Consider the following 25604-nt stretch of genomic DNA (forward strand, 5'->3'; position numbering starts at 1 on the left):
CTAAACTACAAACTCCATTGAAAGGCCTAAACCAGAGCAAAACCAATCAAGTTACTCACAATATCCTTAGGCAGTTTACAGGGGAAGTCTCTGCTAAGTCTCTGCAAGATTCTTGGGAGTGTTCCAAGGAGAAAGAGAAATCAGCTGACTTCCCAGTAATAGAGTGAATAAAGCACCATACTAATCTCAGAGGAAGCTCTATTTCTTGTTGAATCAAAGAATGGGAGAGATTTTTCAGATATTCATATCAAGACTCTGATAGTGTTCTAAAATAGAAATGTCACTATTTATTGTGGGGAGGGAATTCCCTGTAAGGTAATGGCGAGGACACAGCAGCATGTGATGGATTTTTGAAATATTTTATGCTATATACTTCTGTCAGCAATTAAGGGAAATCTTAATATATTTCATAAATGGTCTAGGTTTTCCTGTGCAAAAACCTGAAAACCAAACTACAATTCATAAATTCAGTGTAATGATCTCTTCATCTGGGGCTGCTGAAGCAGTATTTGAGGACTTGCATCATCTTTAGGGTGTTGCTAATCTTTCCAATGTTCAAACAATTTGTAGTTAAGCTACAAGTCAGAAAAAGTGTTGAAAATAGGAAAATACAGTTTGTTCTGTAAAATCCTAAAAAACACCAGAAGCTTCTAATGAGGTTTCACATGGATGCATTAATTTTAAAACAAGGAAGAATTCTTTTCTAGCAAACCCCAAAGAAGGAAATTCATTTGACCAATGATTCCTCTAGAGACCAAGGATTCTTTCTAGCCCTCAATTTGCTCTCAAAGAAAATGATGAGCCATACAATATCCTGAATAATCACACAGCACAATTTCATATAGCTTCTTAGAGAATTTCCAAAACTATTTGCATGGTACAGTGACAGTCTCCTGTGGGATTATCCAATAGAGTTTGTAAGGAAAACAGATAATCCCTACAGTGAGCCTGGGGAGATAGGCACTGGAAGGAGGGAAAACTAAGGAAACATTTATCTGTTTTAAAATCAAAACACAAAACACAGGTTTTGCTTTTTTCCCAGTTATTTCATCACTCATGAAATCAGTGTAGTAAATCAGACACCTAATGCTGTGACAGGCTATTTGTCCCTTCTCCCATAGAGGTGCTGTTTTACGTGATGAGGGACACAGGACACAGTTATTTTCTGGTGCCTTAGAATGAAAATGCAATGGCTTGGACAATACAGCAACATCACAGGATTACTAAATTCAAAGGATCAGTTTTGCTGGCAGAGCTGCCCTGAGAGGTGCAAGAGGAGCTGCTGCAGGAGCTGAGGTCAATGATCTGGCAGGCAGGAGGATGCGAGACCTCCCAGCCCTGCTGAGGCTTCTGTCAGGGACTTCTGGGAGCTGCTTCTGAGTCAGAAGCCAGATCTGTTTGAGTTACTGTTAATTCATGCCTTGGAAGCAGAAGTGCACGTTGATACAGGAAATGAAGGCAGGGTCAGCTTCAGGTATGCACAGATTTAATAATTGTATCTCATGAGACCTCTCAAAAGAGAGCTCTCTTTATACCTCCTTGCAGACTGAAAGCCCACTTCAGTGTTTGAATATTGTAGTCTATCATGAGCCATCCCCTCAAATTGCACATGCCTATTCAGTTTTTTAGTGGCAGTCTACTGTACTTACTAGCACACTGTACAAGTGGTTTTAACACTATCAAGGCCAAAATATGACAATCAAAATATTAACATCATTAGTCATTAAGTACACCTTTCCTGCCTTACAATTATAATCCTACTAAGAACAGTGTATCAGTTTCTCTTACCTATTAGGTATTGCTTTGTTCCAGTAAGTCTCGTGCAAAGCTGCTTTCCAGTTGACATTTTTGAAAAGTTCACCTCAGTAGCTTCTGTACTTACTCAAGAACCTGGTTTAGTTAGATGTTTTAGAAAAGACTAAGAAGTTATTATTTTGCAGGCTAATTTAATGCTAGTACCTATTCAGATCTACATGTGGCTGTGGTTAATCAGATCTTCCTTGACCCTCCACTTCATACTAAGCTGTCCAGACTATTTCCCCCCCACTATTGTGAAACCCTTACCCCTATCCTGAAGTTTGGTTGTCTTGTTTCACTTCTTTATCTCTGCTGCATAATCCACGCGCATTTTAAATTAAGGCACAAAAAAATATTTATCATGGAATCATAGAATATCCTGAGTTAGAAGCGACCCACAAGGATGATTGAGTCAAACTCTTAGCCCTGCACAGGACAGCCCAAGGTCACACCCTGAAAGCCCTGTCCAAACATTCCTTGAGCTCTGTCAGGCTTGGTGCTGTGACCACTGCCCTGGGGAGCCTGTTCAGTGCCCACCCACCCTATGCAGGAAGAACCTTTTCCTAATATCCAACCTAAATCTCCCCCGACACAACTCCAGGCCATCCGCTCGGGGCCTGTCACTGATCACCACAGAGAAGGGATCAGGGTCTGCCCGTCTCCTTTCCCTTGTGAGGATGTTGAAGACCACACTGCGGGGTTCCCTCAGCTCGCCCAGGCTGAAGGAGCCGAGTGCCCTCAGCCGCCCTCAGGGGCCGCGTTACCTGCACTGAGCCAGGGGCACACGCACGGTGCTGTGGAGCCACCCCTGCCCTCAGAGCTGGCCCCCACACGGGCACAGGGCCGCGGGCAGCGGGGACGGCACCGGCCGGCTGGGGGTGTGCGCCCAACGTGACACGCAGCTGTGCTCTCATGTTTATACACCTCCGTTCACCTGTCCCGCTACTCCTTCCTTCCTTTTTAGTACTCAGCACGAGACCCCAGCAGCCCTGACCCGGCCGGTGCGTGTGGCGAGCCCGCGGGGCGGACAGCAGACCGCGCTGAGGGCCGGGGGCGGCCGGCCGGGGCTCCTGCGGCCCCTCACGCTGTTAAAGCCCGCTCGGCCGCTCTGGCCCCCGCCACAGGCACCCCCGCTGCAGGGCCGCAGGGAGGAGCGGGTGTTCCGGGGGTCTCCCGGGCGGTGCCCGGTGAAGCGCAGCCGCCGCGGGCTGTGGCGAGGGGCAGCCCCGCTCCAGGCGCGCAGGGCCGGCCGGAGCCCGGCCCCTTTTGCCGGGCCAGCTGCGGGCCTGGAGCCGCGGGCCGGGATGAAGCAGGTAGGGGCGGTAGGGGCGGCGGGCGCTGCGGGCGCTGCGGGCGGGGCGCGGCTCCCCCGGGCCCTGCGCGCTGACGGGCTCCCGCCGCAGGCGCTGGTGGACGACACCGAGGATGTGTCCCTGGATTTCGGGAGCGAGGAGGAGCTGGCGCTGCGGAAAGCGCGGATCAGGTAACGGCGCGGAGGCCGCGGCATCGCGGCGCCCGGGCCCGGGCGGTCCTGGCTGTTCCGCTGTACAGAAAACTCCATTTAAACACTTCATTCCCATTTTTTACAGGGAGGGTGGTCAAGCGCTGGAACAGGTTGCCCGGGGAGCCTGGGGGGCCTCTGTCCGGGAGATGCTCGGGGTGGAGCGGGCGAGGCCGGGCCCTGCTGCCCGGCATCACCCGGTCACTGGAAGTGAAAACCTGGCACACCCAACATCCCAAACCCCGAGCAAACAGTGCTTTAGTTAGAGCTGGAGCAGGGCTCAGCTTTGCTCAGCTCCAGCAAAGCCTGCTGTGCAGCAGTGCTCAGGCACTGCAGTGGTAGCTGCAATAAAACTGCCATGATTTCCTACCATGGGATGTGATGCTGTGTGGAATTTAAAATATCTTATGCTTGTAGACATTACCTGAGAAAACCCAAACCCTTAACCCATCTCATGTGTCAGGCTAAGCTTGGATTCCTCACTAGAGGTGTCACTCTGCAGCTCTGGCCACACAGAGGTCCTGGGTAACAGAGCTGTTCAATCAGTGGCTTTTGAAGAATCTCCAATTAAAGACGGTGAAAGGAAGAGTTTTGTGTCAAAAAGATTTAGGCATGCACTGATCAATAATGTATATAATCAGCTTTGATTTAGATTGCTTTCTCTGCCTTGCCCCAGTTTAGTCTGGTCCATTTCAATGATAATATTTTCTGTAGGTGTAAACAAAAACTATAATAGATGTTAAACCTGACACAACATTATCTGAGATAAAAAGCAATCATGTATCTTTACAATATAATTACTTTTTCAAGTGTCTGGTGAAGCAGTGCTTCGCACTTGGTCACTACTTGAGTCAGCCCTGACATAAGATTAACCTTCCCAGAATTGCCTTGGTTTTACACCTTAGCAACAGCACACATTTTAAAGGAAGGTTTATATTTTGGTGCAGTCTTGGAGAGCACAGCTTAAAGGATTCAACTAAGCTGGGAAGTACAGCTTAGAAGTACCTTGATCACATGAGCCACAGGTTCTGAAGGAGCAGACTACAGTTAGCATGAAGTGAAACCACCCTGGAATGTTTGTAGGAGGTCACAGCACGCAGCACTTTACTCTAGAGATCTTAGAGATTCCTCCTGATTTATGCTGCTCAGTAGTACAGCACAGGTAAAGTATCAGCAAACTGTACTGTTCTGTGATCCACTTTGTTAGACAGTGGCTTCATTAGAGACAGCTCTTCTTTCTGGCCCTCAAGACAGTATTGAAAGATGATGTAGTATTGAAAATTCTTCTGCTATAGAATGCAGAAATGAAACTGCTTACACTGCTCACATGTGTTTGTTTTTATATTTCTGAAGAATCTTGTGCAAATGAATCTGAAAGTCACCTAGGTGCTGCAAAATTTTGTTATCATATTAGAGGGCATAACAAGGTGTTCCAGTCATTTGTCTTTATTCCAATTTCATGTATCTTGAACTTGGTTATAATTAGCATAGGCTATGACAAATTGTGCTTTTGTGATTTTCTGAGGTATGTGCAAAAGGGCTTCTTAAAAGCAAAAGGTTAGTAGCTACTTTCCTAAGAAATAGGGAAAATATACGTTCAGGAAATTGGGAAATTCTTCCTCTTTCCTAAGAAACTGGAAAAAGATTGCAGTACCAGGACTTTAGATCTGGAAGTAGGGAGCATATGATTGCTTCTTTTACAAATCAGCCAGGAAACAGTGATCAAGGAGAAAAGAGAGCTCAATTATTTAAAATTTGCCTCAAAACATTTTGAAATATGAGACAGGAGAAAAAAAAAGAAGAGGGGGGACAGCATGTAGAGTTCTGCTGTGGCACCTCTGAGCAGGCACCTGGAATGATTCTCCTGTAGTTCACTGGCACAGCTTAGGCCTGACCCAAATTTGATTCTTTAACATGGGATGCAACTAAATTGATTACAGCTCCTTCCTGTCCTAACAGGCATGGTGCTCCCAAACTGAACAGAGGTTATTGTAACAAGTACAGGGCAATCACTGAGCCTGCAGGCTCCAGTTGTACATCACATGGATGTTTAGCTGCAACAGGAAAACAAGAAGGCCAAGCAAGTGGGCTCCTGTTTCAGGAGCAAATTTATGCCAAGTTGAGCCATGGTAGAGTTGCCATTTCCTTTATCCTTTCCAGAGTCTCAGTAAATGCTCAGCACTGTAATAAATGACAGCTCCTTGCTCATGGATTTTGTTTTGTTTGGTTTTTAGTAAATACCCTTCAGTGTTTGACATTGGAACAAATTCAGCGTCCAAACAGTAATCCTGTTGTAATCCAGTCATACTGCTGAATCTGCCTTCCAAAATGAAACATGAATTCCCCAAAGTTACTGCCACATTTGAAGCACAGATCCATTAGAAAAGCTCAGGCAACCCTGGTGTGCTTTGGGGCTGTGATCTGTGAAAGCTGCTCTGGACACAAGGGCACCATTCCATCATTGACTCCTGCATCTTCCTGACCAAGGTCAAGGCTGGAAGCAGCAAGCCCTGTCTGAGCCAGCTCACAATCCCCACTCCACCCACCTGGCTGCTTATGGCAGAAAAAGCCCCTTTGCTTAAAATGTCACATGTTCAGTTCTAAGTCAGAAGAAGTTTTTGGAAAGTCTGAAGTTCACGTGGGCATGACCAGGAGTAAATATAAACTTCACCTGTGCATCATCCTTCCCTCCCCAGTCATATGTGTAGTTCTACAAACACAGTATTACCACTGGAGAAAGATAAACACCAGAACAGTTAAACAGCTATAGAGAAATAATAGAACAACAAGGATATTAAAGTCATAAAAGTTATTATTGTTATATAGCTATAATTTAAGTTTATAGTAAGCAATTGTGTATATATTACATATCTCATTTTATTAAACACAATAACAGAATAACATTTAGTAGTTAAATAGTTGATTACACCCTAGGCCATACTTTTGTTAATTGGCTATTCTACTGTTAATTGGTCACAGAGGCATAGGAGCTTAAGGAGACAATTGTTGACTTAAATATCTTATTCAGATATTTTATTCTCTAAGCTTCAAGGAAGAAGTTATTTAACTGCAAGAGCCTGTAGTTAATTCTCACTTTCAACTAATTAACACAAACAATTGCACAGAGTAAAATTTTTACTTGGCATATTACCCTGAAAATTGTGCTGTGCTCATTACAGCATTCTCCAGCCCCCCACCCTACTGTGCAGGCCAGTATTCCATGTCACATACTTCTTTCACTGAAATTTCTCTTTATTTTGTTACAGATAAAAATTTGTTCAATGAGCAAAATGTAAATACTATAGTGAAATTAATAAACAGTAATTCAGAAGAACTGTTAGATTCCCAAATCATTGTGCCTAAAAGGAAGTGTTGGGTTTAGACATTAAATATGAAAGTTCATTTTTTCTTATAGCAAACAGCTACAATTTTTTTAGAGCTAATGTTTTGTTTTGAAAGCTGTTCTGAATGGCATAGGAGCTCTCTCAATTCTTTTGTGCTTTGCAATGCTGATTCATTTCATGAATCAACAAGGATTTTATGGTACTGTATTGCACACAGCCACTAAATTCCTTCACACAGGATCAAAGAATCTGGTGAAAGGCTCCATACTTTGAGAAAGTTTTGACAGGAACACCACATTTGTATTTTAGATTTAGACTGAAGCTTGGCTATTGAAAATACCATTGTTTGCTAATGGAGATATGCACCAACACTGAAATAATAGCAGCTGCAAACCAAAATACCATTACAAACTTGAAATACCTGTGCTGTGCTACATTGCCAGCCAGCACTGGAACATTCCCTTCTGTCCCATAACCTCATTTATGCTCTGTTTTTTCTAGGCACCCACTGGCCACCTTTTTCCACCTGTTTTTCCGAGTGAGTGCTATTGTTACCTACTTGTTCTGTGACTGGTTCAGCAACAGCTTTGTTGCCTGTTTTGTCACTATTCTCCTCCTTCTATCCTTTGACTTTTGGTCTGTCAAGGTAAGATGACCCTGAATAGTAATTACCTTGGGAAGTATTTTGTCATTAATTAGAACAAAAAAATTGAAATATGTACAATGACAGAAGTGACAAAAATATTACAATCTGTTGATTTATTAAATGTCTAGCCCATTTTAATGAAGATGTTCACATATGTTAGTTATTTAGCACCATGTTTTCTATGGCTGACTACTAAACTCTACTAATATGGTGAGAAAATTGCTTTGCCATAGGTAATTTGTTTGTATGCTTCCCCCTATAAAAAATAAATTTAAAAATTAAAGTAATACTGGCTTTCAGCAATGGATGCCCAGGAATGTCAGGATCTGCAGCCTTGTGCCCAGACCCCACAGCAGGGCTGCAGAAGTCTCCTGACAGCCCAGCTATAGCTCTGGTGCCCTGCCCTAATCCCATGCAGGCAGGTGGGTCAGGCCAGCCCAGGATCCAGGGGTTCCTCATGTTGAGCAAGGCTTTTGTTTTGTAGAAGTGAAGCACTGATGCACCTCCAGTATTCTGAAAGCTTCTGGTTCATCCAGGTGCTGAAATATTTTCTTGGTTTGTTTCTCTGATCCTACACAGCTTATTTGTTTGTCCTTAATCTCCCATTTTCCAGTGTGTTTCTGTTATTAATATTCCTCTTTTACTGAATAAATTTATTTATCGGGTGCTTGTCCAACAAGCACCCAATAATTGACTTGAAAAGGATACAACCTATAATTTCTTGTCTAAGTAAGTGCTATTGTGCTTATTATCATATTGAAAGAGAAGAGGCCTCTAAATTTGTAACTTCACCCATTGTTAATGGCTGTTGTACTCAAGCTGGAACAGCTTTTAGAAGATATTTTTGTATTAGATAAAAGATGATTTTTGAACATGCTTGTCTTTTAATTTTTTTTCTATTTTTAACTGTTATACTGACAAATCACTTGAGCTACTGATTAATGCAAATAATGGTTTCATCACTAGAATGTGACAGGAAGACTCTTGGTTGGTTTGCGTTGGTGGAACCAGATTGATGAAGATGGAAAAAGTCACTGGGTGTTTGAAGCAAAAAGGGTAAATATATTAATAGAAGCAGGCACAAGGCAAACAGAATCCATAGGAAATTTGTAAAGCTGATACCAAGTCAAACAAAGTAACAAATAGAGCACCTTTGTAACAGTTACTTTTCATCCTGCTTCCATAGAAAACAATGTCAGTATTCAGGTGCAAGCACTGTTTGTCACATCCTGGAAGCATTCAGGGCAAAACAGGACTCACAACATTGTCAGCATATGGATCAGCAGAATAAATATTCATAGCATGGTGCTATAGGTATGAAATGTTTCTGGTAGTTCTATTTTATTTTCTAGTGAGAATATCTTGTGATAAACACATCTCTCCATAGATAATCCCAACACAGAATCCTCTTCAGGAAAGATCTATGTGGAAAGCAATAGCTCAGATTCAGTATTTTGAAGTTAATATTTTATTCACCTTCATGGAATATGGTGGGAAAGAGATCCTGAATAACAGAACATTCTGATACTACCAGTGCCCCCTAAACACACAGAGTTAGGGGGAAGGAAGCACAATAGGATGGCATTTGGCATCACTGCCAGAGTCAAGACTCGGTTTTGCTCTCACTTGCTGACATTCTGTCTGCAGCCCCACTGAGCCTGGCAGAGCAGCACCCGGGGCTGCTCACAGGGAATTGTCTGCAGCCCTCCAGCTGTGTCCCCAGCCCCGCCGGCTGTGCCGCTGCTGTCCAGTGTGTGGCACTGTAGTGCCCCCCTGCAGTGCCCTCTGCACCCTCTGCAGTGCCCCCTGCAGTGCCCTCTGCACCCTCTGCAGTGTCCCCTGCAGTGCCCTCTGCACCCTCTGCAGTGTCCCCTGCAGTGCCCTCTGCATCCTTGGCTCTGGGGTGCCCCAAGCATGGAACACAAATTAATTCATGTGCTTCCTGTGAGACTGAGGGAGGGCTGAAGACAGAATAGAGGAAACCCTACAGGACAGAATACATGGAAAATTCAATATACTGAAAATTAACTAAAAAGCTTTTCAGAGTGGAAGAGTTTCAGAGGGTTTTCTTTTCCAGTCGTGATGCTTCTGTTTCAGAAGCTGGTACTAGTGGTAATCAATTGGTCTGAGGGTTGGAGTGAGATTATGAAGTTTGGAAAGATCAGAGACTTCTGAACAATTCTCTTACTTTAAGGGGTTTGTTTTGGTTTTTCTTAAGTGCAATGAGCCCTTCAGTGTAGAGACATGTGAGTTGTGCTGACCTGAAGAAATCTGTAAGCAGGGCTTTTCATCCTGCTCTGAAGTTTCTGCTCTCCCTGAAGAGCAGACAGAGCACAGACCATAAGGCTGCCTCCTGCAGTTACAGTGTGCTCAACTCCAGCATGACACAAGAGGCATTTTCAAAGCCTCTTTCTTAATTCATGGAATGTCAGCAGAGTTCAGAAGCAAAACCAAGTACTTATATAATAAGAAACATAATAGTTTATATAATAGGAAAATAAGCTTCATGCAAGATATAAATGAAGATACAACATCTTTTTATGAAAACATATAGAAATGTGCACTTTTATAAGAATTACATTCTGAACTAGAATCAACTGATAAATCCCTGGGGATGAAAATGCTGTGTACAGTAGGGCATCAGGAAGGAACTGGGCACGAGCTACTGCTCTTCTTAGTTAATCTTCTGTGCATATGATAAGTGAAATCTTCCTCTTCTGTCAATTTGTCATTTATTGTGGGTTTTGACTTTGTGGCTAATAGTCTCAATTTTTCCTTCCAGGTGCCTACAGCAGCTGCCTCAACTGAAGCTGAAGCCCGAATCTTCTGGCTCGGTCTCATCATCTGCCCAGTGATTTGGACAATGTTTTTCTTTAGCACCTTGTTCTCCTTGAAGCTGAAATGGCTGGTGAGTCAGGGGGTACTGAAAACAATCTTGGTAGAGGGAAACCCAGATCTGTTAGCTTTGAACTCAACAGTAGAAAAATTTCACCAGCAGCTTCAAAGAATCCCGAGGAGTTTTCTGCAGTCAAGGCTTGCACTCTGGAACGGATTGGTAATTTTTAGCTGCACTTCTACTGGGTTATCAGATGTCAGCTCTTTCCTCTAGAGAACCTCAAGTGGTGGGCAAAATTATGAGCTTCTATTTAACTGTAGCAACTTACTCTGCCCCAATTTATTTCAGTCAACTAAAACTAACAGGAGAGGACAAAAAATGAACAAGTGATGTTGGTTTTCAGGGTTTTAGGTCTCCTGGGAACTTAAATGTACTTTTAAAAGTAAGGAATTTAGATGTCTGGTACCATTTCCTTTTGAAAGAACCGGCATCATTAGCTCATAAAACCTTGATAAACTGAGCTATAAGTATTGCTCTACTTGTACGTCATCTACTTAAAAAAACCTCAACACTTTTTTTCTAAATATGAGAGGAAATTTACCCCATATATTGCATTATATTAAGATATTTTTGTCTATGAAATCTTCACATTTTCCCCTGTAAACGTTAAATGCTTGGCTAATTGCCACGCTATTCATGCTGTCAAGTTCCCAGCCATGCTCAGTACCATTTTCTAATTCAGTCTGAAAAGATAAAAAGCAGCTCTGACATGTGCAGCTACATAACCAGTAACAGTCAAAATTGCATATTCATTATTCAATTAAACAAGAAATTCAGCTATGGGCATGAATCAATTGCAAATCATTACCTGCTTTCTGGTGGCCCTAAACAAGCAATAGTTAAAATTAAACCAGCACTCTTTGTTCATGGCTCCACCTTTATTTTTGAAAAGCAGAGATTGTTTGCTAAGCCAAGAGCTGCTTGGAGACAGAACTCTAACTGGCACAGGAGGCAGGTTGCCCAGGTGCTTGTAAAAAGCAAATGACTCAAACAAAAATAAAATCACTTCTGGGAAACCGGTTCTGAAGGCTAAGAGAAACATTTTTATAAATTACTGCATTAGTCAGATTGGTTCCACCTGCTGCTAAACCTGAAGTACCACAAAAGGAACTGATTATTTTCACTGCCTGTCAAGGCTAGATAGGAAATCCATCTATGGATGCTCTTTGTAAATCCATAAATTACAGATCTCATTTGTTTATAATAAGCTGTTAGCTGAACAGGCCTGCAAGTGTGCCATGTATCTGGATGTAAAACTTTTAGATAAGAATGGGCCTTAAAAAAAGTGAAACGTTTCTGGAATCTGTTGAGTAGGTCCTTTTTTGAGTAAGTGCTTTTAGGTAAGTAATGAAGTCCTTCAAGATACAAAATGACACAACTGGTATTGGTGTTTTGATAAAAATAAATATTTGTAGAAAGGAACTATTGTGTTTGCCATGATTGGATGTCTTCGAAGGCCATTTATGATTGTGAATAATGTCCCCCTGTTACAGCACACTTATCTGGATAGTGAGCACACACACACACACACACACACACACACACACACAATCAATGCACAACCATGGATTTGTTCCTGCTGAACTCTTGTTTGTCCACAGGCTCTCGTGATTGCTGGCATCTCCCTCCAGACTGCTAATTTATATGGCTACATCCACTGCAAGTTAGGAGGACCAAAAACCATCAGCAGAGTAACCTCAAGGTTGTTTGGCACCACAGATGTTCCCAAGAGTGAGTACTGAGCTTCAGCCCATAGGGTAGAACAGCCAACCTGCCTCTCAGGGCTGGTGCTGGCCTCTCCTGGCTCTGAGTTCCTGCAGTGAGTCCAGGATAATCCTGATTCTCCACCAAGCCTCTCTGGCAGTGTCACAAGGAAAAGCCATAACCCCAGGTCACTTTGCTCCAGGTCTGGAAGCCTGCTGAGCTCCACAACTGAGCTGCTTCCAAGCTCCAAAAGAATGTTCTTAGCTTAAATCCGTGGAGTTGCTATAATTCTAATTCCTCTGTTTAAGCAGAGCTGGAAGAGCCATCTTCAACCTTCAGGCTTCCAGCTGGCAGCTCCCTGCTTTTGTAAGAGATCTCTGTGTCCCAGGTTGTGCTTATAGCCATGTGTGCTCTGTTCCCTCAACAGGACAGAGCAGGAGAATTGCAGAAGATGGCACTGAGGATCATGGGAAGACAGGCACTAGGTAACCAAATAAGGAAGAGCTAAAGGATGAGCAGTAAAAAAAGTCATTCATGAAAGTTGTTCTTTATGGGAATATATTTACATAAAGCTCTTCTAGAATTATGCCTGCGTGAAATAAAGTAATTTGTGTTTCAGTCTTTAGATCCTGGAAGGTTTAACGCCTTTGTTACTTAAAAGCTTCACCAAAAAATTGTTTGTGTGAGCACAGACAGTGCTCATGGTTTACAAGGAGCACGCTGCTTTCAGAAAAGCTGTCAACTAACCTCAAACTGTTGGATTATCTTAACCAGAAATTACATGTAATGAAAATATGATGCTGATTTAACTATGGAACTACAATAAACAAAACCAAACTGTCTTTCCCTCTTGTACACAATACTGACTTTTCAGAGTTTTCAAACTACAAACACAAAGGACCTCTTCATTATTAAAAATACCGAATGTTTGTTTTTTAATGTTCAGGCTTAGGGTCAAATAGAACAAAACAGAAGTCATGAACCATGTTCACCCACTACTTATGTATAGCTAAAAAGTTAATCTTGTTTTGACACCTGTAAAAAATAAATAAAGCAGTGCACATGTACTGTAATACTACCCTGGCTTTCACTCTAGACACAAATCTTTTCCAATGAAAGGAGACATTTAAATGATGTTATTCTGGGAGAGGGAAGGGGCATTACAGCTCACCCTTGAGCAGCAGGCAGAACTAAGGCTGCTGCACATGCCCCAGTGTCAACCCAGCATATTTTAAATTCAACCTCCTAAGTAAAATGTGGGTTGTATTCTCACCTCTTCAACTGCTACTTTCACAGTCAGGTTATTGGTACCAGGACACTGGAGGCAGAATGCACTTGATAATCCAGATGCAGACTCATTTTCACAGCTTTCTAGTGAGGGAAGAACTACAAGAATCTTCAACTTTGGGAAAAAACATAGGCAAGAGCCTTTATATTAAGAATTTATTTGCAATATACAAAAAGAATACATTCCTTTAATTAATCAAGGCATAAGTTACTTTTCTATAATTAGACATGAGCTACATTTTTGTTCCACTTACAAATTACATTATCTTTTCTTCTTGCAAATGGTGTTGTTCACAGTACTCCTGAATTCCTGCAAAGATGGAGAAAAAGTAATGTAAGTACTATTTCAGTTGTATATCAGGAGTTTGTTGCTGCTGCATCACTCCCCTGTGGTTACAAGTATCTGAAGTTGGGCCTTCCTTACACTGAAAGTAGTTTTAGGATTATTTTAAACAGCACAGCACCAGCTGTTTAGGGAGTTTTTGCAAGGGGTTTTTGTTAGAAGTGGAGGCATTGGTCAGTCAGTTGCCTCCCACTGGGTTATGGTGAGCACCCCTCCACACCTGCTCGAGAGCTTCAGAAGGTTTCTCTGAGCACAAGGAACCCCATCTCTGAAAATGAAAGTCTGACTTCTCTGAAGTCAAATGTTGAAACCAGTTATCACATACAATTTCTTTATCACTTTAGCAGCCGCGGTGTTTGCACCTGCTACTTGCAGAATTGCTGAGTCCTTCTGATTTTATTTTGTGGAACAGTTACACAAGCTTGTGTACCACCTTTGTGTAGTGCAGCAGTGCTCAGCACCCAGGGGATTCATTTGCACAGTGATTCTCAGACTCACTTTGAATGATATTCCTGTAAGACAGTGTAGCTGGAGACTCAGGTGCTTCAGCCAAGAAAGACTGGCCGCTGTCACAACTTTTTCCTTGAAGGACAGAGAAAAAACACAGAAACAAAGCAACAGGAAAAGATGAGTTTTTCTGGGTTTTAGCCTCTATCTTGTTCCAGTTACACCTCTTCAAACAGCCACCTGCATCTATTCCTTTTTCGGAAGCCCTGAAGTCAGTAACAGGACTAGAAATACAGTGTACAGCTTGACAGAGCAATAGTACTAGCAGAAACCTTCAGCTGGAAGTACTGAGCTGTTCCTTGATGTCATTAATTCATGTATTAATTGATAAGTTAGTGGGCAAAGAACCACACCTCCTCATGACCCACAAGAGAATTTGGGTAGTGCCAATAACAGTGAGGTTAAAGCACTGGTTTTAATGTTTGACATCTACAAAATACTCTTCTTTGAAGTGGTTATTATTTCATTCAGTTTGCATTTGCAGGTGACTTCACCAAAGAGAAAAACATGTTGTATTTCAGATATGATTACAGAGCTGAAAAGATGTAGCATGTAATCTTAACTGATTAAGGAAAAGTAAAGGAAATTACCCCAGCACTTCCCACATTCTACACCAAGCTATAGTCATAGTTCCAGTGACATTTGATTCAAAAAAACATTCTATCTAAAAGTGCTAAGAGACATCAGTGCCCACATCAGGGTTTTGCAGCAGTAACATCAGTACAGGAGGAACAACTTGCTTTAAGTGCAGTGCAATAAGTGACTTTACCTATCTGTGGATCCAGAGGCACTTTACCCAGGAGAGAAACACTCAAGTTCTGGCACATCTTCTCTGCACCACCAGTAGTTGGGGGAAAGATCTGAGATTCATTCTGGGACAAGAAAATCAGAGTTAAAATACTGCAATTCTGAGAAAAGGGCATTGTTGGAGCAATGTTTGCTATCCAAGCAATGCCAAGGAAAGAACACTGTAATACACAGCCAGCCTTACCTTACACTTGGGACACACAAAGCCACTCATGTTCTCCACCACACCTATGATGGGCAGCTTCACCTTGCGGCAGAAGTTGATCTCCTTCCGAACATCCTGAAGTGACACTTCCTACAAACAACAGCAAACACTTGTATTTCAGCTGTTTCATGCTGAATCCATTCAGTAACCTCTGCAGAGCTACTGTATAATGAATTATTATTGCTGCCTTCATATTTTTAGGAACACAAACCTGTGCTATGAGCTCCATCAACAGAGCAGGTACAACACTTCAAGACTACTGGATGTGGTTCTGTTTTGAAATCTGACTCTAGTCAATATTCACCCACGTTTGTGTTTTATATCTCCTGTGTTCATCTCTTATCTTCTTTAAATGCAACTTTTTCACATTTTCATCTTACAGAAGGACCCTTGGTATTCTCCACATAGTGAAGACAAGAACCACCAGGCTTACACTAGTTACCTTTTTGCCAATAAATTTAAAATATCTTATTCTCTCCTCAGAGTTTTCACGTATATGACTCACCTCATCCATTCTCCCGTTCCCTTCCTCCTTCACCACCTCTCTGGTATTGTCCTCAACACTTTGCTTCCTTTATGTGTTATCCTTTCTGCTGTTATAGAAATACTTCATGTCACATGCTAGTTTGATCTCCTGTTCTGTTCCAAACCAGACATGAAAACCTGTGTTTGAACTGGGGGTGGTTTTAGTTTCAGCTTTCCAGGGGCTGATTTCTCTTTTAAAAATGCACATGACAAAGCTGCCTACTTTGGTAGGTCACCTGGAGGTGACAGGCCACTTCACCGGTGTCAGAGAGTGCACAGCTTATCACTTAAAAACAAAGCTTCTAACAAACATTCTTCTGAACATTAAGCTGTTGGTGAGTAAATTGCAGATCCACAATGGTGTTAAGTCTGATTCTGAAGGAGGAAATGACACACTGCATTTCCTTTCACCACACTGGTCTTAACAGCTTTTGATTGTGAGCTGCTGTGGTTTAGTGACCCATGTGTATCCCCATCCCTGACACATGCACCTAACCCACAGACCAGCCAGCTGCAGGGGCAACACAACAAAGTAATTTCCCTGAGATGCTGCACCCTTAGATTTCTGTGAAATCAACAGCCTGGAAGCCAAGGGCTGCCTGGAAGTGCCATGATGCTTCCCTGGTGGGCTCTGGCTCACACCTGGGGGGTGGTGACGATGACAGCGCCGTCGATGCGGGTGGCACTGAGGTACTGCACGATGGACAGGTGCTCGTCCGACGTCCCTGGGGGCGTGTCCACGATCAGGTAATCCACTTCACCCCAGTCCACATCACGCAGAAACTGCTTGATCAGCCCTACAGGAAAGGACAGGAACGTGGAAGAGAAAAAGGTATCTTCCTGTGTTTGAAATTGCTGGGTCTTAGCTAACTACCCTATCTACATGACTAAACATATTTCTACACTTGAAACTTTTCAAGTATGTAAATTACTGCTGAAAACACTCAATACATACCATTCTTTTTTGGTCCTCTCCAGATGACAGCATCATCAGGACTACTAAGCAAGAATCCCACTGACATGACACCTAAGTTTTCTTCAACATACTGAAAGAGAAGTAGAGAAACATAACAGTGAAGAAAGACTAGAGAAACAGACTCTGAACCCCTATTTTACAGAAAAAGCAAATGAGGGGGAAGACATTAACGAAATAAAAGCAGAGAACTTTATCTTTTATCACAGGGCATTAAAAACTGCATCCTAACTATACTAAGAATGAAAAAATGAAATTGTTACAGCAGTTTATGGAATCACTGGGGACAACAGAAGGATAAAAGCAGCTTTCTCTCTCAACACCAGTTGCCTTTCTAACAGCATGCACACTACAGGGGATCTTTAGACAACCAACAGTACTGCAAAATCTCTGCATATTCCAAACATTAGTAAGGTTTGTCTTGGGTGCAATACACTTCATGGCTGTCAGAAGACATGACACACTACAGCATGTTACTCCAAAATAACAAACCTGAGCAATTTATATTTATTGCCCATATTGCAAAGTCAGTAGACACAAGGTAATAAAACAATTCTAGAAATACAGTACTACTGTTTTTAAGAAATTTAACACTCTGATCTACATAGTCTATATCCCGATTCTATACGATATGTATCGCGATTTTATAGATCTATTCTATATTCTATAAAATCTGGAAATACATTCTATAGTGTTCTCTAGATACTCTATAGAGCATGGATATAGGTTATATAGATCTATAGAATCTGGACATGCAGCATCTGTAGATTCTATGCCCTATATCTGTAGATTCAATAGAATCTGGATATTTAAGTCATTAGAAGAAGAATTAACAAGAGTACTCCCTGCTCCTCCCTCACTCTTTTTTCACTGTAGAAGATGGTGCCCAACCCAAACACACTCAATGAACTTTCTGAAACAACAGCATCAACTCACCACTGGAGACCATCCAGACCCACTCTGATGAACCTGAAAATTGAAGTGATACACAAAAGCTGCAATAGCAACAAATGTTACACAAACCATAAACGTTAGTCAAACCTGGGCAAAGAGCTCTCCTGCCTGCAGGAACAATCCTGCTTTTGTGGGGCAGCTGAGGTAAAAATGCAAGAACACCAGATCTCCATTAATAAGTGAACAACAACTGTTCAACCCTTATGCAAGTTTACTCATTACTTGCATTTGTAAGAAATATTCAAGGGCTGATAAAGCACATCACACTAATAGTACTCATGTAGTAGTTTCAAGTAGTCAGCATTATGTGGCTGACATGCAATGAAAGTTGGTTTGCAGAACTGCTCATCCTGAAAGCAGATGACTCTTTTGCAAAATATGTTATGTTGAACTTCTACATCTCACCTCATTTCCCTACCACTGCCCCACATTTCCCATTATGCACTCCTTTTATAAGCTCTACATCCAAAAAACCTGAATATGCTAATGAAAAACAGAGAAACCCCCTCCCGCCATGAACAAGATGCTTGAGCATTCACTCACCTGTTCTCCTTCTAGACCCATAATTTTAGGAATCGATGGCCCACAGATATCTATGTCGAGCAGAGCAACCTGGAAAACAAACCAGCCAACCTGCCCCACTGGAAACAAGGTAGCACAGGGCTGTCTCTAAAGGCAATCTCATGCAATGAAATCACTCCAGCAAGACTCATCCAGGAAAGTCAAATTTTAACGAGCAGGGACACCCGATCGGTACCTGCCCGCAGGTGCTCGGCCCCGACCCCTCGCCGCCCGTCCTGCCCGTGCCCTCTGCCCACCTGCTTGGTCTCGTCCGCCGCCAGCCCGTGCGCCAGGAGGGCGCTGAAGGTGCTCTTGCCCACGCCGCCCTTCCCGGAGAGCACCAGCACCGTGTGCCGCACCGCCCGCAGCCGCGCCCGCAGCTCCGCCGCCTCCGCTGCAGACACCGCGGAGACACCGCGCGGTCAGCGCGCCCACACCGCGCCCCGGAGCCGGCACCGCGTCCCCCGAACCGGCACCGCGTCCCCCGAACCGGCACCGCGCTCCCCACGAACCGGCACCGCGTCCCCCGAACCGGCACCGCGCTCCCACCCCGAGCCGGCACCGCGCCTCACCCCGAACAGGCATCGCGCCCCCCCGAGCCGTCCCCGGACGGCCGCTGCACTCACCCGGGTCCGGCCCGGCCGCGCCGGCCGCGCACAGCCCCTGGTTGGGGCATCCTTGGCAGGCGGCCGCCCTGCCCGCCTGGGCGCTGCCGGTCCCGGGGCACTCTGCGAAGGACAGCGAGAGCTGGGCCGCGAGTGCCGTGAGCGGGGAGCCCGTCCCGCCCCGTACGGCCCCGCCGCTCACCCTCCGGCGCGCCCGGCGCCTCCGCCATAGCGCTGCGTCACTTCCGCCACCGCCGCCGCCGGGGGCGGGGCCTCGCGCCCGTGGTGCTCACCCGCTGCCGCCTGGGGGCGCTGCCGCCGAGGGCTCGGCTGACCCGGGGCGCCAGTGAGGGACTCGGTGACACACGAGAGCCCTTGTGACACCAGTGAGGGACCGGTGACATCCCGGAGCCCCGCTGACACACGAGAGCCCCCGTTTCCCTCCGGAGCTGTGTCGTGGCGGGCTCTGCCCGGCTCACCCGGCGCTGCGCACAGCCCGCGCACTGGAGCTGCCTTGGGCAGAGCAATGGCCGGGGAAGGGCACGGATCCGGGCCGGTACCTCAGGCCGGTACCGCAGGCCGGGTGCTCCCTGGGCCGTGCCCGCCGGGCCGCTGGAGGAACCGCGCTCCAGCCTTGAGCCCGCTCCCGGCACGGCGCTGGCCCGCTGCCGAGGGAAGCGTTGCACAGCAATACCTTCACTGTTGTTTCATTCCCAGATTATGTATCATTCCGGTAAACACGCGCTGTTGCGGTATTTCTTGGCAATTCTGAGTATATTAATTCTGTATCCTGCTGATACGCCATCTCCATTAATTGAATGAGTACATTTATTTGGAAGATCACTGCCTTAACTTGGCCAATCAACTTCTAAGCAACTAAAAAGGTCGCTGTACTTGGTACATAAAAAATAATAAAATAATTTTCCAAACCCAGGAAATGTGCACCAGCTGCTGATGCGATCTGGACCCTATTACTGACCACCTTATCCCAGTCACTGCTCCCTCTCTCCCAAATCGGCCTGAGCACAGCCTTGTCCTCTCTTCTGCTCCTAACATCACTGCTGTAAAAAGGATATTTTCCTGATCCAAGCACAGTTGGAAGTCTCAAATACTCCCATTTCAGACCAATTAGTCCCAAAACTTGTTTGTTTTAATATACAAGTGTGTAAGTTATTATTTGAGATGGTATCACCTTGGAAATAGAAGCAATAGAGGGCAGTGTCTCTGTGCTAATGCCTTGTCGGCACCCTGAGCACTAACACAGCAGGAATCCAGCGGTGAACGCACTTCACAATCTCAAATGACAACGACTCTGTCTTGTTGGAAGGAGAAAAAATAATCGGTATTATTTGATTACTTATGTGCTGTTTTTCATTAAAAGATCACCTCATTCACTACTGAAATGAAGGCATATCCAAAGGAAACTTGGCAAGCATTCCGCTGACTCCAGTACCTCTACCTACTTTTAGGATTAGCCATGAATAAAATTATTCTCATCAGCTCTAGTAAAAAGCAGATTAATGCAGATAAATTTTGCAGACCTTTTCCTTTCTCACCATCTAAAAAACGATATTATTCATTAAAGTTTTCCTGAAACCCTTTGGCAGTCTGAGACATACCTGCAGCACTCAGAAGCAGAGCAAGTACCTTCTGCTTCAAAAGACCCAGATCAATAAATTACAGTCTGAAAAAGCAATGTTAAAGAACAGATCAAGTACTAAGTATTTCAGATAGTCAAGATGGAAACCTACTTAGAAATTTAATTTTCTGATGGAAAAATAAATATAATCCATCAGAACACAGAGAAGGGGAAAGAAACCCAACCCCAAATATCCTGCAGGAAATAGATTGAGATTGTCTGGGTCAGTAGCTGTGAGCAGTGCCAGCTCAGATTCAGTACACTGATTTAGTACACTTTATTACTGTATCAGGCTGGTTACCTGAAGCTTCTCAGAGCAGCTGCCTAAATAAGTGTGCAGCACTAAGGAATTCCAAATCACTTAGGAAGGTCAGTATTTCAGTTTGGAGACCCTACAAATTATTGAAAAAACACTACTGAGAAAACACCACTGACAAAACCGAAAGTAACGTTTTCTTTTTGCATCCTTTGATACGTACTCTCAGTGTTCAATTAAAATCTAGAGTAATGTGAACTGAAAAAAATAGTGACTTATCCCTGCCAAGTTTAATGTGCAGACATAATTCTTAGCATAAAGCTTTGTACGGAGAAAGAAGACTAAATGCAGATAGATAGTTGTCTCAGACTTTCAATTTGGTGAGTAAAACACATGTACTTTTCATAGAATACATTAAACACTTGGGTGAAGAGAGGGGTGATCTAGCAGGCAAAGCAAGGCATTAAAGAAGTGGTGAATTTAAGTCCAAAGACAGCAGCTTACACCACACCAGCAGTTTTGAAGCCAGGGGCTCAGGCTGCAAGTTATTGGAAATCCCTGCTGAGTGCTTCAGTTCCTGCATCATGGGCTGAATCCAGAGCAGACAATATCAGGTGCTCTCAACATGCAGGGGCCAACTCTGTCGTGCTCTGAAAGGATGCAGACTTGGACTGGAGGGCACAGCTGGGGAGAGGTGGAATCATTTAATCTGTATTAACCTGAGCTTTAATAATCATGTTGCTGAAGTAGCAGATGCAAAGAACAAACTCCAAAGACAACTGAGGTAAGATTGACTAAAAATTGGCCACTGCCTATTATCTTATAATACCCAAAGGGCATAGGAATGTTCTGTAGCACTTACATACTTCCTGGAAAAGCACCTCCTCACAAGACACACCTGTATTCCCTTCCCTGGAACTGCCTGTGGCTCACAGCCAGCCTAAGAGGAGCCTGCTCACAGACAGATGTCAGAGTTTTACAAGGAACCTCACAGCATCTGCCCAGAATCACACACTGCCTATGATCATTTGCAACTTACGTGTTTAAAGTGGAGAAAGATACCTTAGAAGTTATTTTTTTCTATTTTACTTTTATTTATAATACTCCCTGGCCATTTCCTGATGTAGAAATTGTACATTAATTATTTTTTTCTCTTAAACAGTAACCAAACTTTGGAAAGTGTGCAAATAAAGAGGCCCTCAAATGGGACATTCATCTGTTTTAGAGGAAGAAGATAACTGAGCTTTTGCTCTTTTATTTTGCAGCAGCCAGGGAAGAGCCCCATCAACTAAAATTTAGAAGCATTTATATTCAGAATGTCATAAGTTTATGACTAATGGAACTTAACACCAAAGTTCCAAGTTTTCCTTGCCTTTTGATAAATACATTCCCATATCTTTAGTCTGAATGCTGGTCTGGTTCTGGTCAGAAACAGTCTGATATTTGAGAGTGGGTCACAGTGAACTTTTCAACCACATGTTCTGCCCTTGTCTTCCTGTTATACAAAGCAGAAATGGCACAGAAGAAGTCAGACCTGTATTAATCTCTGTCTATATTGCCTCTGCAGTAAGTTTTCCCTAAAATAAGTCATATGTTGGAAGTATATTAATTGAATTTTGAAACATACATTTTGAAGTTAACCTGAAGTTAACCTTTGTACTGACAGATAAAATTTTGTCAAGCAGCAAGACTCATCTGCTACTTTCATACAGCTCCACTTAAAGTTCTATACGTTTTTCCATTAAGATTCTTTCTCTTACAGAGCAGCCTCACGTTCACTCATTTTTTTCAATGCACATTTGGAAACAATAGAGTTTTCCTGCAATTCTATTTGTCATAAGTAGTTTAAGATGTTTTCAGTTTATTTTTAGGGACTCTTAGGAAAGTTCAAATAACCAGCTAAATATGTGTAGGCTCACAGCACTTAAATACATTTTCTTTTTCTTTCTCTCCCCTGTCTACAAAGCACAAAAGATGTAGATTTTTTGTGTACTTTAGCATTTATATGATCTGGCCAGCTATAGCACTTTATGCCTGAATTAGCTATCCATCTAAGTTTCTCATGGATTTAAATGTATGAACATTTGCATCACATTTTCCATTGGTGTTTTCTATTGTTTTTAAGTGCCCCTATATAAAATAATTTCTGGCAGGAGGGAGCACAAGTGCTTTGTGAGATATTGACACACAAGCAGGAATTTTGTCATGGAGTCTAGCGACAACTGAATTATAATGGAAAAACCAGTAGCTATATCATTAAAAGCAATAATCAACTACCTGGGGAAACTTGAGTATTTGTATTTGTGTAAAGAATAATTTGTTTCTATAGTATATGTGGATCAAACACATCAGAGAAGAATAAAGTCTTGTTGAGGCAGTTTCTGCTGAGTTGTTGATTAGTACATACATAGCAGAGACACTTTACTTCTCACAGACTCCACAGTAATGGAGTTACAACAGAATTACAAAATGCTAGAGTGAAAGCAAACAGCTTATGCCAGTGAGGAGGAATTCAGGCTGGTCAGCGTTGTCTAAATAAAATGAAAATGCAATAGGTTCACTGAGCAAAACCAGAGCTGGTTAAGATCTGGGTGAAGTTACATGGGAGAAGTCCTGGTAATTCTCTGGCTCCTGACTATACATCAGAGGAACAAGAGGAAGCAGAAGGCAAGCATCAGCAAGCATCCTGGAGCACCCTTTCTTCTTTCTCCAGTCCATAATAATTAGAGAAAGAAGCACTGCTAGGATTGCTTCAATAGGACAGCCTTTGGCTTAGTTCTTAAATTCTACCACAGTTCTATTCTTCCACTGGGAGTGATTATAGTGAAGGCAGCTCCTACAGTTCCTGCTCCCTTCTCCTCCAATAGCAATTAGACAAAGGGTGCTGTGAGTTCAGGTTTTGTGTTTAGGAAACATCAATCTTTCAAAGGCTGTTCTTGCACTGAGTTCTCAAGCAATGGATGCCACTTTCAGACATACTCCTTTCTGACAAATTTTCTTAGCTAAGCAGGCTAGCTCCATAAAATGAGAGGAAAATCTACATAGTAATTATTTGCTATCTTGGAAGCAAAAAAGCCTGCTATTTTAATGAGATCTGGACCCCTTTTTGGAATGAAAAATATTTTTCTGATTTGTAAAACAGCAAAATCTTTTTCAGATCAAAAAAGTCCAACCAAAACCCAACACCAAAACAACATACTGGGACCCTCCTGCAACCATTTGTTTCTAAAATCAGTACCCTGAAAAAGGAAATAATCAAAAACTACATAAGAGAGTAAACAGTGTGAATATGGGGCTGATCTAAAAATGACCCCATGCTGAAATGGCATATTTTCTTCTCTTTATATCCCTTGCACATAAAAGTCTATGATTAATTTATCTTACTAGATTCTGGGATTAATCTTGGTTATAACATTTGAGGTCCATCCAGAATTTGGGCAGTGGAACCCTGGAGGCGCTGGAGGCAGAAGCCTGGAAGCCCTGGTGAGGTATCTGGCAAGGGTTAGGTGACAAACCTGAGAAGGCATCACAGCTCCTCTGCATTTCATCATCACTGGGCTCAGAGCAGGTGCTCATTTGAGGATGCAAACATTCTGAGGAGTTCAAGCACAGCCTGGCACTCTGCTCAGACTCAGAGCTGCTCTCAGAGCACATCCTCAGACTGGTGAACAGAAAACAGTGTGGGCACAAGTCACTGTGGAAGAGAGGGGTGGTGCATTGCCATCAACATGCCCCAAGAAACACTCAGTTTATGCCAAATGATGTCGTGGTAAATGTATTTTAGATTTGGTGTAAAAGGACACAAATCTTTAGGAAAAGAAGGAAAGCCTTTAATCATAGTGCCAGCCCTCATTAATATGTTTGTATCTGCTTTCCACAAAGTTAATATTAGCAGAAATAGTTATCTTGGCTTCAGCCTCCTGGAAGTACCAATAGGCCAGGATGTTTATGGACATGAGCTCTGGGAATCAGTCAGAGCAGGCAGCAAGGGCCATGTTTGCCCAGCCCAGCATTGGGGCCATGTCTGAACAGAGGATTAGCTCTTCCAGCTCCAACACCTGTCCTGTGCTCAGGGCTGTCCCAAGCCCAGCACCACCCTTCCTGCAGGCCTTGCTGCTTCAAGGCTGGGAGCACAGGGATCAGAAAGATGCTAGAAAAACATGTATATATTAAATAAAATCTTGAAAAAATAACCACCCACTCCAATAAACAAGTCATCAGGATTCTGAGTATTTCCACTGAGCTCACTGAGAATGCTTTTAGAAACAGCTTCATTGTGCTGGGGATTTTTATCCCTGGGGTGTGAAAAGGCAATTTATTATATCAATATAGGAGGGAATTTGACTCTCACTTTCTTTTTTGCCTATATTTTTACTCTCTACCAGAAGAGCCTACAGTATTGCCTATAATATTTTGTTTTAGCAGCTTACTCCTCAGAATGTCTATGACATGACAGTAAAACCAGTCAGGTTAAAATTATTTTAGATTCCAGATCTGGATTATGCTTTCAGTTGAAATATTGCAAGTTATCATAGTACTTTGAAATAATGTGGCATATATCCTAAAATTAATTGTGAAATCATTCATGAGTGTTTATTCAGTCAAGTATAACATCAACAAATGTTAAATTTTACAAAATAATTTAGGCAAAATATTTAGTGAAACTGACTGAGAAGCAAAGTATTAAAGGAATTTAAAAATGAAAAGGCACAAGTGTGTTCCTCCTACCACATTACCTGGCTGCTGCTTTTTGCATTCAGATAAGAAACAGTGGGCTGACCTCAGAACCAACAAAGAAGCAAAGCCAGGCTGCAGCATTTTGGAAGTGCTTATGTTGTACCCAAGCCTGCCCTGAGTTCATGGTGGAATTTAAGTGACTGCTCTCAGTCTAACTGTGTCCAGGCACCAAAAACCCCAGCCTGGTGGAACGAGAGAGCAGCAGGAGCAGTTTTCCCCATGCTCCCAAGGACGCTGCAGCACAGAACTTTCCTCATGTCCTGGAAGGGAAAGTTTCTGGCTGGGCAGTGCTGGGCCAGTGCCTCCCCTGCTCCCGT

General features: G+C 43.2%; 3 protein-coding genes across 4 annotated transcripts in view; 1 reads left to right on the plus strand and 2 right to left on the minus strand.

Annotated features, from left to right (window-relative positions):
• CIITA (class II major histocompatibility complex transactivator) overlaps window positions 1-2723 on the minus strand; it is a 37722-nt gene extending 34999 nt beyond the window's left edge. The window contains exon 1 of the mRNA XM_058035445.1: window positions 1789-2723. The gene's annotated coding sequence lies outside the window, so the exon portion shown is untranslated. The remainder of the gene's footprint in view (window positions 1-1788) is intronic.
• Window positions 2724-3007: 284 nt separating this feature from the next.
• TVP23A (trans-golgi network vesicle protein 23 homolog A) lies at window positions 3008-12748 on the plus strand. 2 transcript variants are annotated; one of them, XM_058035313.1, is made up of 8 exons: window positions 3008-3110; window positions 3201-3280; window positions 7144-7180; window positions 7773-7824; window positions 8255-8344; window positions 10071-10196; window positions 11786-11915; window positions 12316-12748. In XM_058035313.1, the coding sequence occupies exons 2-8, from the start codon at window positions 3223-3225 to the stop codon at window positions 12375-12377; spliced, it is 555 nt and encodes a 184-aa protein (XP_057891296.1). In that variant the 5' UTR covers window positions 3008-3110; window positions 3201-3222; the 3' UTR covers window positions 12378-12748. The 2 variants fall into 2 exon arrangements, with proteins under 2 accessions (XP_057891296.1, XP_057891295.1); XM_058035312.1 differs by lacking the exon at window positions 7773-7824 and having other exon boundaries at window positions 7144-7288.
• Window positions 12749-13291: 543 nt separating this feature from the next.
• Window positions 13292-19460, minus strand: NUBP1 (NUBP iron-sulfur cluster assembly factor 1, cytosolic). Its single transcript, XM_058035833.1, has 12 exons — window positions 19456-19460; window positions 18949-19354; window positions 18677-18797; window positions 18308-18444; window positions 18033-18101; window positions 17472-17504; window positions 16518-16608; window positions 16205-16359; window positions 15017-15127; window positions 14795-14897; window positions 14017-14100; window positions 13292-13485 (listed from the first exon to the last, which is right to left on the minus strand). Exons 1-12 carry the CDS (start codon window positions 19458-19460, stop codon window positions 13433-13435), a joined length of 1368 nt encoding a protein of 455 aa, XP_057891816.1. The 3' UTR covers window positions 13292-13432.
• Window positions 19461-25604: the final 6144 nt, after the last annotated feature.

This window comes from Melospiza georgiana, chromosome 16, assembly GCF_028018845.1.
Source record: "Melospiza georgiana isolate bMelGeo1 chromosome 16, bMelGeo1.pri, whole genome shotgun sequence".
NCBI lineage: Eukaryota > Metazoa > Chordata > Aves > Passeriformes > Passerellidae > Melospiza > Melospiza georgiana.

Bases quoted from the DNA above. Each gene is read 5' to 3' on its own strand.
- NUBP1 (XM_058035833.1), bottom strand. The intron at 16,360-16,517 runs GTATGTATTGAG...CCTTTCCTGTAG, and splicing joins GAGAGGACCAAAAAAGAATG to GGCTGATCAAGCAGTTTCTG. The intron at 14,898-15,016 runs GTAAGGCTGGCT...TTCTTGTCCCAG, and splicing joins TTGTGTGTCCCAAGTGTAAG to AATGAATCTCAGATCTTTCC.
- TVP23A (XM_058035312.1), top strand. The intron at 7,289-8,254 runs GTAAGATGACCC...TTTCATCACTAG, and splicing joins TTGACTTTTGGTCTGTCAAG to AATGTGACAGGAAGACTCTT. The intron at 10,197-11,785 runs GTGAGTCAGGGG...GTTTGTCCACAG, and splicing joins CCTTGAAGCTGAAATGGCTG to GCTCTCGTGATTGCTGGCAT.